We start from the raw sequence: 13108 nt of genomic DNA, 5'->3' as shown, positions 1-13108 counted from the left end.
AGAAGGTATCCAGCTTTTATCAAATTAACGTCAGATTTGACTTTTCGTAGCAGGTTAGGATAACTTACAAGGCAGTTTAGGAGAATTAATGTAGCAGGTTAGGAAAATTAGGTTAAGGTTAGGAAAAGGGTTCTCTAAAATGCAACTCAAATAAAAAAAACTTTTGACGTTAATTTGACAAAAGCTGGACCCCTTCTAGCCATGACCTGCAATGGAACGCGAAACAGTTTCCCCGCTCTGACGTAAGCACGTAGACCTATTTGCTTGTTCTTTTACGGAATTAAAACTTTTACGTTACACAAAAAAACAAAACCCCTAAATGTATTTATGTCGAGAGAAAAAAAAGACAACAGTACGTAGCCTACGTAGTAGGCCCAGGGGGTTGTGTGAAACGACTAGGGCAGTGTATGTAGGACAGGGTCCAGGCTAAATAGCCTAATGAATAACAACATGTATTTATAGATTACAGAACGTGTAACCTATTAACAGACCCCTTTTGGATGGTTTCCAACACTTGGCGATGTGGGATCCGTCGGTTCTCTGCGGTTGTTAAAGTGTATTTCCTAGGTCGTCAGTAGACCCTGCCCTCCGTATATCACTGTATTGACGTGTTGTTAGCAAATGGGAGCAGAAGGGCCGATCCTTCGCCTGAAGAGGTCATTCTGACTACAGGGCTGATCCTTCGCCTGGAGAGGTCATTCTGATTACAGTTGCCACTTCTTGCCAAAAAACTTCAGGGTTTATAGACTCGATCACTGCGACTACATTTATAAACATTATTCTGTTTGCTTCAATCGAGACACGGATCCCGATGTTCAATCAGCATTCAGGAATACTTCCACATCTAACATTGAAAGGAGATACTTTGTGAACGGTTTGATATTTCGGTCTGATCTGACTAGCGAAGCATGGTTGATAACACCCGTTTAGCAACTAAATCTGCTTTGGTAAGCATCACATTTTGTTCCTTCGCTAACCACGTTGAAATGATTTTTGATTGGTTGTTGTTAATAGAGTATGTAGATGTTTGAATCACATTTACAGTAAAGTAATTTTTTTTTTTTACACAACATTTAATTTGAAAATCTTCAATAGATTTGACACGAAAGTTTCGGATGCGTTATAGAGAAATAGTACCAGTGGTTGAATGTAAATGTTTATTTTGTCACAGTACACACTAGCCTATTATAGCGACATCAGCATTATACAGCACAACACGTTACTTTGTTACCCACGTTCATTTACGAAATACAGTAGTTTACATTGTAGTATATTTATGTGGCACTTTTAACACGTTAGAAACCACGTTTTAGGATATATCGACTCCAGCGGCCAAATCAGCATAATACGCATGGCCATGCTGTTGTTCCACTTTATTACAAAGTTATTTCTTAACAGTTTATGCTTACAATAGTTTTCATTTTGAGTGGTTATTCTTACTCCTACGCCCTCCACAGCAAGCAGCGTTCTCCTCGGCCTGCAACCTCCCCCTGCTCGTCTCCTCTGCCTCGACACACAGCCACTTCCCCGGCTCACACTCACAGTCCCACCAGCCCAACGGCGGAGGCATGAAGCTAGAGGCGGTCATGGAAAACCTCCAAAGACAGCAGGCAGCCCGCCTGGCGCTAGAAGAGAAGCTCCGTCAGGCCGAGAAAGAGAAAGACCTACGCTCCATGGTCGAGTCCCAGATCCACCAACAAGCCCTGGCCTTCCGCCACTATCAGGCAGCGGTCCGGGGCGCTTTCGCTGCGGGAATAGCGAACTCTTCTCTCGGGTTGGCGAGCTCCGCTGAACGGGAACTGGCTCTCCCTCACAGTCTTGACGCTCACAGGCACACGGCCAAAGCCGACTACTCCGATATGGACGATGATCCAGAGGGCATGGACCGAGGTATGGATGATCACGACCGGGATCTGGATGGAGATGACATGGACAACGAGGGAATTGTGGACGATGAGGAGGACATGGAGGGGTCTCTAAGCCACTACCAGCCCCGCCACCCCATGCACCCCGGGGCGGGAGACTCGCCAAAAGACACCCTTGTACATCTCATGTCCAGAAGCCCTCCGTCTTTCGCTGCGCCCCGGCAGTCAGAGACACCGGGCGGGAAGGCACCACAGTCTCAGCAACATGAATGGACTTACGACGAGCAATTCAAACAGGTAAAGCTGACTAATAAGTAATACCTTTGATATGAAACTTTTACTCAACTGACTGTACTAACCCTGTTGATAACAACCCAACCTCCTTACTAAATCAGCCTAGAATGAAGCTTTTACTAAATCCAAAAACACAATTGAAACTTATGTTTGACTATACAGACGTAAGATCTTAATTTCCACAGGAAATGCAAACATTGTATTTGAGTTTTAGAAAAGCTTCAAAAGTTTGTAATTTCCACTTTGAAATTTCAGACTTGATTTTCCCTAACGAAAAAATGTATGAACCATTACAAAAATGTCCATGAGCTATAATCCACATAGGGATTCACTTTTTTTTTTCTTTCTGCAGGATTATTTTCCTTCTGTAGCAAACTGGCTCAAATTAAGATCCTACATCTGTAGAGTCTCTAGAGGATTAGAGGTTTTACACAGTAATAATATATATCCTCCTCCCTCTCAGATAAATCAGTAGTACTGCTAGGTTTTACACAGTAATAATATATATCCACCTCCCTCTCAGATAAATAAGTAGTACTGCTAGGTTTTACACAGTAATAATATATATCCTCCGACCTCTCAGATAAATCAGTAGTACTGCTAGGTTTTACACAGTAATAATATATATCCACCTCCCTCTCAGATAAATAAGTAGTACTGCTAGGTTTTACACAGTAATAATATATATCCACCTCACTCTCAGATAAATCAGTAGTACTGCTAGGTTTTACACAGTAATAATATATATCCTCCTCCCTCTCAGATAAATCAGTAGTACTGCTAGGTTTTACACAGTAATAATATATATCCACCTCCCTCTCAGATAAATAAGTAGTACTGCTAGGTTTTACACAGTAATAATATATATCCTCCTCACTCTCAGATAAATAAGTAGTACTGCTAGGTTTTACACAGTAATAATATATATCCTCCTCACTCTCAGATAAATCAGTAGTACGGCTAGGTTTTACACAGTAATAATATATATCCTCCTCACTCTCAGATAAATAAGTAGTACTGCTAGGTTTTACACAGTAATAATATATATCCACCTCACTCTCAGATAAATAAGTAGTACGGCTAGGTTTTACACAGTAATAATATATATCCTCCTCCCTCTCAGATAAATCAGTAGTACTGCTAAGTTTTACACAGTAATAATATATATCCTCCTCCCTCAGATAAAGCAGTAGTACTGCTAGGTTTTACACAGTAATAATATATATCCACCTCACTCTCAGATAAATAAGTAGTACTGCTAGGTTTTACACAGTAATAATATATATCCTCCTCACTCTCAGATAAATAAGTAGTACTGCTAGGTTTTACACAGTAATAATATATATCCTCCTCACTCTCAGATAAATCAGTAGTACTGCTAGGTTTTACACAGTAATAATATATATCCTCCTCACTCTCAGATAAATAAGTAGTACTGCTAGGTTTTACACAGTAATAATATATATCCACCTCCCTCTCAGATAAAGCAGTAGTACGGCTAGGTTTTACACAGTAATAATATATATCCACCTCACTCTCAGATAAATAAGTAGTACTGCTAGGTTTTACACAGTAATAATATATATCCTCCTCACTCTCAGATAAATAAGTAGTACGGCTAGGTTTTACACAGTAATAATATATATCCTCCTCCCTCTCAGATAAATCAGTAGTACTGCTAGGTTTTACACAGTAATAATATATATCCTCCTCACTCTCAGATAAATCAGTAGTACTGCTAGGTTTTACACAGTAATAATATATATCCTCCTCACTCTCAGATAAATCAGTAGTACTGCTAAGTTTTACACAGTAATAATATATATCCACCTCACTCTCAGATAAATAAGTAGTACGGCTAGGTTTTACACAGTAATAATATATATCCACCTCACTCTCAGATAAATAAGTAGTACTGCTAGGTTTTACACAGTAATAATATATATCCTCCTCACTCTCAGATAAATCAGTAGTACTGCTAGGTTTTACACAGTAATAATATATATCCTCCTCACTCTCAGATAAATCAGTAGTACTGCTAGGTTTTACACAGTAATAATATATATCCTCCTCCCTCTCAGATAAAGCAGTAGTACTGCTAGGTTTTACACAGTAATAATATATATCCACCTCACTCTCAGATAAATAAGTAGTACTGCTAGGTTTTACACAGTAATAATATATATCCTCCTCACTCTCAGATAAATAAGTAGTACTGCTAGGTTTTACACAGTAATAATATATATCCTCCTCACTCTCAGATAAATCAGTAGTACTGCTAGGTTTTACACAGTAATAATATATATCCTCCTCACTCTCAGATAAATCAGTAGTACTGCTAGGTTTTACACAGTAATAATATATATCCACCTCCCTCTCAGATAAATCAGTAGTACGGCTAGGTTTTACACAGTAATAATATATATCCACCTCACTCTCAGATAAATCAGTAGTACTGCTAGGTTTTACACAGTAATAATATATATCCACCTCCCTCTCAGATAAATAAGTAGTACTGCTAGGTTTTACACAGTAATAATATATATCCTCCTCACTCTCAGATAAATAAGTAGTACGGCTAGGTTTTACACAGTAATAATATATATCCACCTCCCTCTCAGATAAATAAGTAGTACTGCTAGGTTTTACACAGTAATAATATATATCCTCCTCACTCTCAGATAAATAAGTAGTACGGCTAGGTTTTACACAGTAATAATATATATCCACCTCACTCTCAGATAAATAAGTAGTACTGCTAGGTTTTACACAGTAATAATATATATCCTCCTCACTCTTAGATAAATCAGTAGTACTGCTAGGTTTTACACAGTAATAATATATATCCACCTCACTCTCAGATAAATCAGTAGTACTGCTAGGTTTTACACAGTAATAATATATATCCACCTCACTCTCAGATAAATCAGTAGTACTGCTAGGTTTTACACAGTAATAATATATATCCACCTCACTCTCAGATAAATCAGTAGTACTGCTAGGTTTTACACACTCTAATGTAACAAATTACAAACATTTTAATAAATAAATAACAAATCATTCAATAGATATGAGATCTGTATGTGAAATATGTACATTTGACATTTTAGTTATTTAGCAGATGGTCTTATCTATCTGGGCGGCAGCGTAGCCTAGTGGTTAGAGCGTTGGACTAGTAACCGAAAGGTTGCAAGATCAAATCCCCGAGCTGCACAAGGTACAAAATATGTTGTTCTGCCCCTGAAAAAGGCAGTTAACTCACTCATTGAAGATATTTTTTTTTTCTTAACTAGTTAAATAAAGGTAAAAAATAAAATTAAAATTAAAACCAGAGTGATTTACAGTAAGTGCATTAATTTAAGATAGCTAGGTGAGCCAGTCACGTATCACAGTCAAATTTACAGAATACAAACATTCCATTTCAGCTAAACAATGGATATATAGTATTTAGCAAAGAAACACAACATTTTCATACACAAAAATCTATCAACAAAATAATCTGAGAACAGTAATATTGTACACACTCATGAATGTACCCATAAGCCATCATGTCTGATGAAAAAAACCTCTCTGTATGACACGGTGTAGCTCCCTGCTCTACTCTCTGTGGTGTGTGACACGGTGGTGCTCTACTCTCTGTGGTGTGAATGACACGGTGGTATGAATGACACGGTGTAGCTCCCTGCTCTACTCTCGGTGGTGTGAATGACACGGTGGTGTGAATGACACGGTGTAACGCCCTGCTCTACTCTCTGTGGTGTGAATGACACGGTGTAGCTCCCTGCTCTACTCTCTGTGGTGTGAATGACACGTGTAGCTCCCTGCTCTACTCTCTGTGGTGTGAATGACACGGTGTAGCTCCCTGCTCTACTCTCTGTGGTGTGAATGACACGGTGGTGTGAATGACACGGTGTAGCTCCCTGCTCTACTCTCGGTGGTGTGAATGACACGGTGTAACTCCCTGCTCTACTCTCTGTGGTGTGAATGACACGGTGTAGCTCCCTGCTCTACTCTCTGTGGTGTGAATGACACGGTGTAACGCCCTGCTCTACTCTCTGTGGTGTGAATGACACGGTGTAGCTCCCTGCTCTACTCTCTGTGGTGTGAATGACACGGTGTAACGCCCTGCTCTACTCTCTGTGGTGTGAATGACACGGTGTAGCTCCCTGCTCTACTCTCTGTGGTGTGAATGACACGGTGTAGCTCCCTGCTCTACTCTCTGTGGTGTGAATGACACGGTGTAGCGGCCTGCTATACTCTCGGTGGTGTGAATGACACGGTGTAACGCCCTGCTCTACTCTCTGTGGTGTGAATGACACGGTGTAGCTCCCTGCTCTACTCTCGGTGGTGTGAATGACACGGTGTAACGCCCTGCTCTACTCTCTGTGGTGTGAATGACACGGTGTAGCTCCCTGCTCTACTCTCGGTGGTGTGAATGACACGGTGTAACGCCCTGCTCTACTCTCGGTGGTGTGAATGACACGGTGTAGCGCCCTGCTCTACTCTCGGTGGTGTGAATGACACGGTGGTGTGAATGACACGGTGTAGCTCCCTGCTCTACTCTCGGTGGTGTGAATGACACGGTGTAGCTCCCTGCTCTACTCTCGGTGGTGTGAATGACACGGTGTAGCTCCCTGCTCTACTCTCGGTGGTGTGTATGACACGGTGTAGCTCCCTGCTCTACTCTCTGTGGTGTGAATGACACGGTGGTGTGAATGACACGGTGTAGCTCCCTGCTCTACTCTCGGTGGTGTGAATGGCACGGTGTAGCTCCCTGCTCTACTCTCGGTGGTGTGAATGACACTGTGTAGCTCCCTGCTCTACTCTCGGTGGTGTGAATGACACGGTGTAGCTCCCTGCTCTACTCTCGGTGGTGTGAATGACACGGTGTAGCTCCCTGCTCTACTCTCGGTGGTGTGAATGACACGGTGTAGCTCCCTGCTCTACTCTCGGTGGTGTGAATGACACGGTGTAACTCCCTGCTCTACTCTCGGTGGTGTGAATGACACGGTGTAACGCCCTGCTCTACTCTCGGTGGTGTGAATGACACGGTGTAGCGCCCTGCTGTGGTCCCGTGATGTATGTCTGACACCATTTGACTTCACACGCAGGTTCCAGATGTAGGCCTCCGTGAGACAGAATATCTTTTGTATTATTTCAATGCATATTTCACTATTTTTTGGACACAATAAGAAAGAAGTAGTTCCAGAAATGACCCTAATGACTCACTGTCTTAACATTATACTGAAGCCTATTCAAAAATAAGTGATATCCATCCGCCAGAACCCATGTAAGAGACAGGCCAAATAACGAACACAGATCTATTTTTATGAGTGAATGTGGATGTGGACTGTGGAAGAGGAGACAGATTAAAGGAGGATTTTGAGACATGGATTGTGTATGTGTGCCTTTGAACGGGGTTTGGTAGTAGGTGCCAGGTGCACCGGTTTGAGTCAAGAACTGCAACGCTGCTGGGTTTTTCACGCTTAACAGGTTCCCGTGTGTATCAAGAATGGTCCACCACCCAAAGGACATCCAGCCAACTTTGGGAAGCATTGGAGTAAACACGGGCCAGCATCTTTGTCGAACACTTTAGAGACCTTGTAGAGTCCGTGCCCCGACGAATTGAGGCTGTTCTGAGAGGGAAAAAGGGGGTGCAACTCAATATTTGTAAGGTGTTCTTAATGTTTTGTCAAACTATATTTTTTCTCCATAACACAATTCAGGGTTTTTAATTATGTTATGTATCATACCATAGAAATCAGAAAATCAGAGTTTTTGGAAATACTTTATTTGCAATTTACAACTAGTACATGTCGGACTGATCAGTAACACTAGTGTATGTAGTATTGATCAGTAACACTAGTGTATGTGGTATTGATCATCAGTGACACTAGTGTATATAGTATTGATCATCAGTAACACTAGTGTATATAGTATTGATCAGTAACACTAGTGTATGTAGTATTGATCAGTAACACTAGTGTATATAGTATTGATCATCAGTAACACTAGTGTATGTAGTATTGATCAGTAACACTAGTGTATATAGTATTGATCATCGGTAACACTAGTGTATGTAGTATTGATCAGTAACACTAGTGTATGTAGTATTGATCAGTAACACTAGTGTATATAGTATTGATCATCAGTAAGACTAGTGTATATAGTATTGATCATCAGTAACACTAGTGTATGTGGATTGATCAGTAACACTAGTGTATGTAGTATTGATCAGTGACACTAGTGTATGTGGTATTGATCAGTAACACTAGTGTATGTAGTATTGATCATCAGTGACACTAGTGTATGTGGTATTGATCAGTAACACTAGTGTATGTGGTATTGATCAGTAACACTAGTGTATGTGGTATTGATCAGTAACACTAGTGTATGTGGTATTGATCAGTAACACTAGTGTATATAGTATTGATCAGTAACACTAGTGTATATAGTATTGATCAGTAACACTAGTGTATGTAGTATTGATCAGTAACACTCGTGTTTGTGGTATTGATCAGTAACACTAGTGTATGTGGTATTGATCAGTAACACTAGTGTATGTGGTATTGATCAGTAACACTAGTGTATGTGGTATTGATCAGTAACACTAGTGTATATAGTATTGATCAGTAACACTAGTGTATGTGGTATTGTTCAGTAACACCAGTGTATATAGTATTGATCAGTGACACTAGTGTATGCAGTATTGATCAGTAACACTAGTGTACAGTGGGGCAAAAAAGTATTTAGTCAGCCACCAATTGTGCAAGTTCTCCCACTTAAAAAGTTGAGAGAGGCCTGTAATTTTCATCATAGGTACACTTCAACTATGACAGACAAAATGAGAAAGAAAAATCCAGAAAATCACATTGTAGGATTTTTTATTAATTTATTTGCAAATTATGGTGGAAAATAAGTATTTGGTCACCTACAAACAAGCAAGATTTCTGGCTCTCACAGACCTGTAACTTCTTCTTTAAGAGGCTCCTCTGTCCTCCACTCGTTACCTGTATTAATGGCACCTGTTTGAACTTGTTATCAGTATAAAAGACACCTGTCCACAACCTCAAACAGTCACACTCCAAACTCCACTATGGCAAAGACCAAAGAGCTGTCAAAGGACACCAGAAACAAAATTGTAGACCTGCACCAGGCTGGGAAGACTGAATCTGCAATAGGTAAGCAGCTTGGTTTGAAGAAATCAACTGTGGGAGCAATTATTAGGAAATGGAAGACATACAAGTCCACTGATAATCTCCCTCGATCTGGGGCTCCACGCAAGATCTCACCCCGTGGGGTCAAAATGATCACGAGAACGGTGAGCAAAAATCCCAGAACCACACGGGGGGACCTAGTGAATGACCTGCAGAGAGCTGGGACCAAAGTAACAAAGCCTACCATCAGTAACACACTACGCCGCCAGGGACTCAAATCCTGCAGTGCCAGACGTGTCCCCCTGCTTAAGCCAGTACATGTCCAGGCCCGTCTGAAGTTTGCTAGAGAGCATTTGGATGATCCAGAAGAAGATTGGGAGAATGTCATATGGTCAGATGAAACCAAAATATAACTTTTTGGTAAAAACTCAACTCGTCGTGTTTGGAGGACAAAGAATGCTGAGTTGCATCCAAAGAACACCATACCTACTGTGAAGCATGGGGGTGGAAACATCATGCTTTGGGGCTGTTTTTCTGCAAAGGGACCAGGACGACTGATCCGTGTAAAGGAAAGAATGAATGGGGCCATGTATCGTGAGATTTTGAGTGAAAACCTCCTTCCATCAGCAAGGGCATTGAAGATGAAACGTGGCTGGGTCTTTCAGCATGACAATGATCCCAAACACACCGCCCGGGAAACGAAGGAGTGGCTTCGTAAGAAGCATTTCAAGGTCCTGGAGTGGCCTAGCCAGTCTCCAGATCTCAACCCCATAGAAAATCTTTGGAGGGAGTTGAAAGTCCGTGTTGCCCAGCAACAGCCCCAAAACATCACTGCTCTAGAGGAGATCTGCATGGAGGAATGGGCCAAAATACCAGCAACAGTGTGTGAACCTTGTGAAGACTTACAGAAAACGTTTGACCTCTGTCATTGCCGACAAAGGGTATATAACAAAGTATTGAGATAAACTTTTGGTATTGACCAAATACTTATTTTCCACCATAATTTGCAAATAAATTCATAAAAAATCCTACAATGTGATTTTCTGGATTTTTCTTTCTCATTTTGTCTGTCATAGTTGAAGTGTACCTATGATGACAATTACAGGCCTCTCTCATCTTTTTAAGTGGGAGAACTTGCACAATTGGTGGCTGACTAAATACCTTTTTGCCCCACTGTATGTGGTATTGATCAGTAACACTAGTGTATGTAGTATTTATCAGTGACACTAGTGTATGTGGTATTGATCAGTAACACTAGTGTATGTGGTATTGATCATCAGTGACACTAGTGTATATAGTATTGATCAGTAACACTAGTGTATGTGGTATTGATCAGTAACACTAGTGTATGTAGTATTGATCAGTAACACTAGTTAGTGTATGTTTAGAAAACAGCAAACATACATAAGTCTGTGTGAGGCTTTGCTGAAAACTAGTCTGTACTGTCAAGGAAAAACAAATCAATTGTCAAGGAAAGACTAGTTTATTGTCAAGGAAAGACTAGTTTATTGTCAAGGAAAGACTAGTTTATTGTCAAGGAAAGACTAGTTTCTATGTGACTCCAGTTGAGAGCTATATTTTTCGTGATGTGCTGTTGTAGAGCCAGGTCATTTGTAGTCGGTCATGGCACAATAAAAGGATGCTTATGGTCGCTGAGCAGACGTGCTGGAGACAGACTGCTGTGTGTGTTCAGAGTTGCAAAACAAATGTCACATTTAAAAGGCAACTAAAGGGAGGCAGCAACTTTAAACTACATGTTTGTAAATGGGAACGAGATGCGGCGTGTGAGGTTCAATATAGAGACTGAGGTTACTAGAGAAGGAGGATACCGAGGCGTGTTGATATTTACTGTAACTACTAAATCACCGCGATGTACACGTCAGTCTGTTGACGGATGTAGTCAGACACTAAGATGCTGCTTCTGGCAATGCATTTCTGTGGACCAATGGAATAAATGGAATATAATAACAATGGCCCCCGTAAAACAGAGTAGTAAATAGAGTAGGACTGTAAAACAGAGTAGTAAATAGAGTAGGACTGTAAAACAGAGTAGTAAATAGAGTAGGACTGTAAAACAGAGTAGTAAATAGAGTAGGGCTGTAAAACAGAGTAGTAAATAGAGTAGGACTGTAAAACAGAGTAGAAAATAGAGTAGGACTGTAAAACAGAGTAGAAATAGAGTATGTAAAACAGAGTAGAAAATAGAGTATGTAAAACAGAGTAGTAAATAGAGTATGTAAAACAGAGTAGTAAATAGAGTAGGACTGTAAAACAGAGTAGTAAATAGAGTAGGACTGTAAAACAGAGTAGTAAATAGAGTAGGACTGTAAAACAGAGTAGAAAATAGAGTAGGACTGTAAAACAGAGTAGAAAATAGAGTAGGACTGTAAAACAGAGTAGAAAATAGAGTATGTAAAACAGAGTAGAAAATAGAGTATGTAAAACAGAGTAGTAAATAGAGTATGTAAAACAGAGTAGTAAATAGAGTATGTAGAACAGAGTAGTAAATAGAGTAGGACTGTAAAACAGAGTAGTAAATAGAGTAGGACTGTAAAACAGAGTAGAAAATAGAGTAGGACTGTAAAACAGAGTAGTAAATAGAGTAGGACTGTAAAACAGAGTAGTAAATAGAGTAGGACTGTAAAACAGAGTAGAACATAGAGTATGTAAAACAGAGTAGTAAATAGAGTAGGACTGTAAAACAGAGTAGTAAATAGAGTAGGACTGTAAAACAGAGTAGTAAATAGAGTAGGACTGTAAAACAGAGTAGTAAATAGAGTAGGGCTGTAAAACAGAGTAGTAAATAGAGTAGGACTGTAAAACAGAGTAGAAAATAGAGTAGGACTGTAAAACAGAGTAGAAAATAGAGTATGTAAAACAGAGTAGAAAATAGAGTATGTAAAACAGAGTAGTAAATAGAGTATGTAAAACAGAGTAGTAAATAGAGTAGGACTGTAAAACAGAGTAGTAAATAGAGTAGGACTGTAAAACAGAGTAGTAAATAGAGTAGGACTGTAAAACAGAGTAGTAAATAGAGTAGGACTGTAAAACAGAGTAGAAAATAGAGTAGGACTGTAAAACAGAGTAGAAAATAGAGTATGTAAAACAGAGTAGAAAATATAGTATGTAAAACAGAGTAGTAAATAGAGTATGTAAAACAGAGTAGTAAATAGAGTAGGACTGTAAAACAGAGTAGTAAATAGAGTAGGACTGTAAAACAGAGTAGTAAATAGAGTATGTAGAACAGAGTAGTAAATAGAGTAGGACTTTAAAACAGAGTAGTAAATAGAGTAGGACTGTAAAACAGAGTAGTAAATAGAGTAGGACTGTAAAACAGAGTAGAAAATAGAGTAGGACTGTAAAACAGAGTAGAAAATAGAGTAGGACTGTAAAACAGAGTAGTAAATAGAGTAGGACTGTAAAACAGAGTAGAACATAGAGTATGTAAAACAGAGTAAAACATAGAGTATGTAAAACAGAGTAGTAAATAGAGTAGGACTGTAAAACAGAGTAGTAAATAGAGTAGGACTGTAAAACAGAGTAGTAAATAGAGTAGGACTGTAAAACAGAGTAGTAAATAGAGTAGGACTGTAAAACAGAGTAGTAAATAGAGTAGGACTGTAAAACAGAGTAGTAAATAGAGTAGGACTGTAAAACAGAGTGGTAAATAGAGTAGGACTGTAAAACAGAGTGGTAAATAGAGTAGGACTGTAGAACAGAGTAGTAAATAGACTAGGACTGTAAAACAGAGTAGTAAATAGAGTAGGACTGTAAAACAGAGCAGAACATAGA

At 39.6% G+C, this 13108-nt stretch overlaps 1 protein-coding gene across 4 annotated transcripts in view; it reads left to right on the top strand.

The window, feature by feature from the left end:
* Window positions 1-535: 535 nt before the first annotated feature.
* Window positions 536-13108, top strand: part of LOC139577321 (AT-rich interactive domain-containing protein 3A-like) — a 223627-nt gene continuing 211054 nt past the window's right edge. For 2 of the 4 annotated variants that reach the window (XM_071404341.1, XM_071404342.1), the window contains exons 1-2: window positions 537-947; window positions 1458-2162. In XM_071404341.1, coding sequence (XP_071260442.1) covers window positions 909-947; window positions 1458-2162 — 744 coding nt within the window. In that variant the 5' untranslated portion in view covers window positions 537-908. Of the gene's footprint in view, window positions 948-1457; window positions 2163-13108 lie in introns of all 4 variants that reach the window. The other 2 variants (XM_071404343.1, XM_071404340.1) reach the window with 2 other exon arrangements.

Source organism: Salvelinus alpinus, chromosome 5, assembly GCF_045679555.1.
Source record: "Salvelinus alpinus chromosome 5, SLU_Salpinus.1, whole genome shotgun sequence".
In the NCBI taxonomy this organism is placed as follows: Eukaryota; Metazoa; Chordata; class Actinopteri; order Salmoniformes; family Salmonidae; genus Salvelinus; species Salvelinus alpinus.
This window is presented reverse-complemented; position numbering and strand designations above follow the sequence as displayed.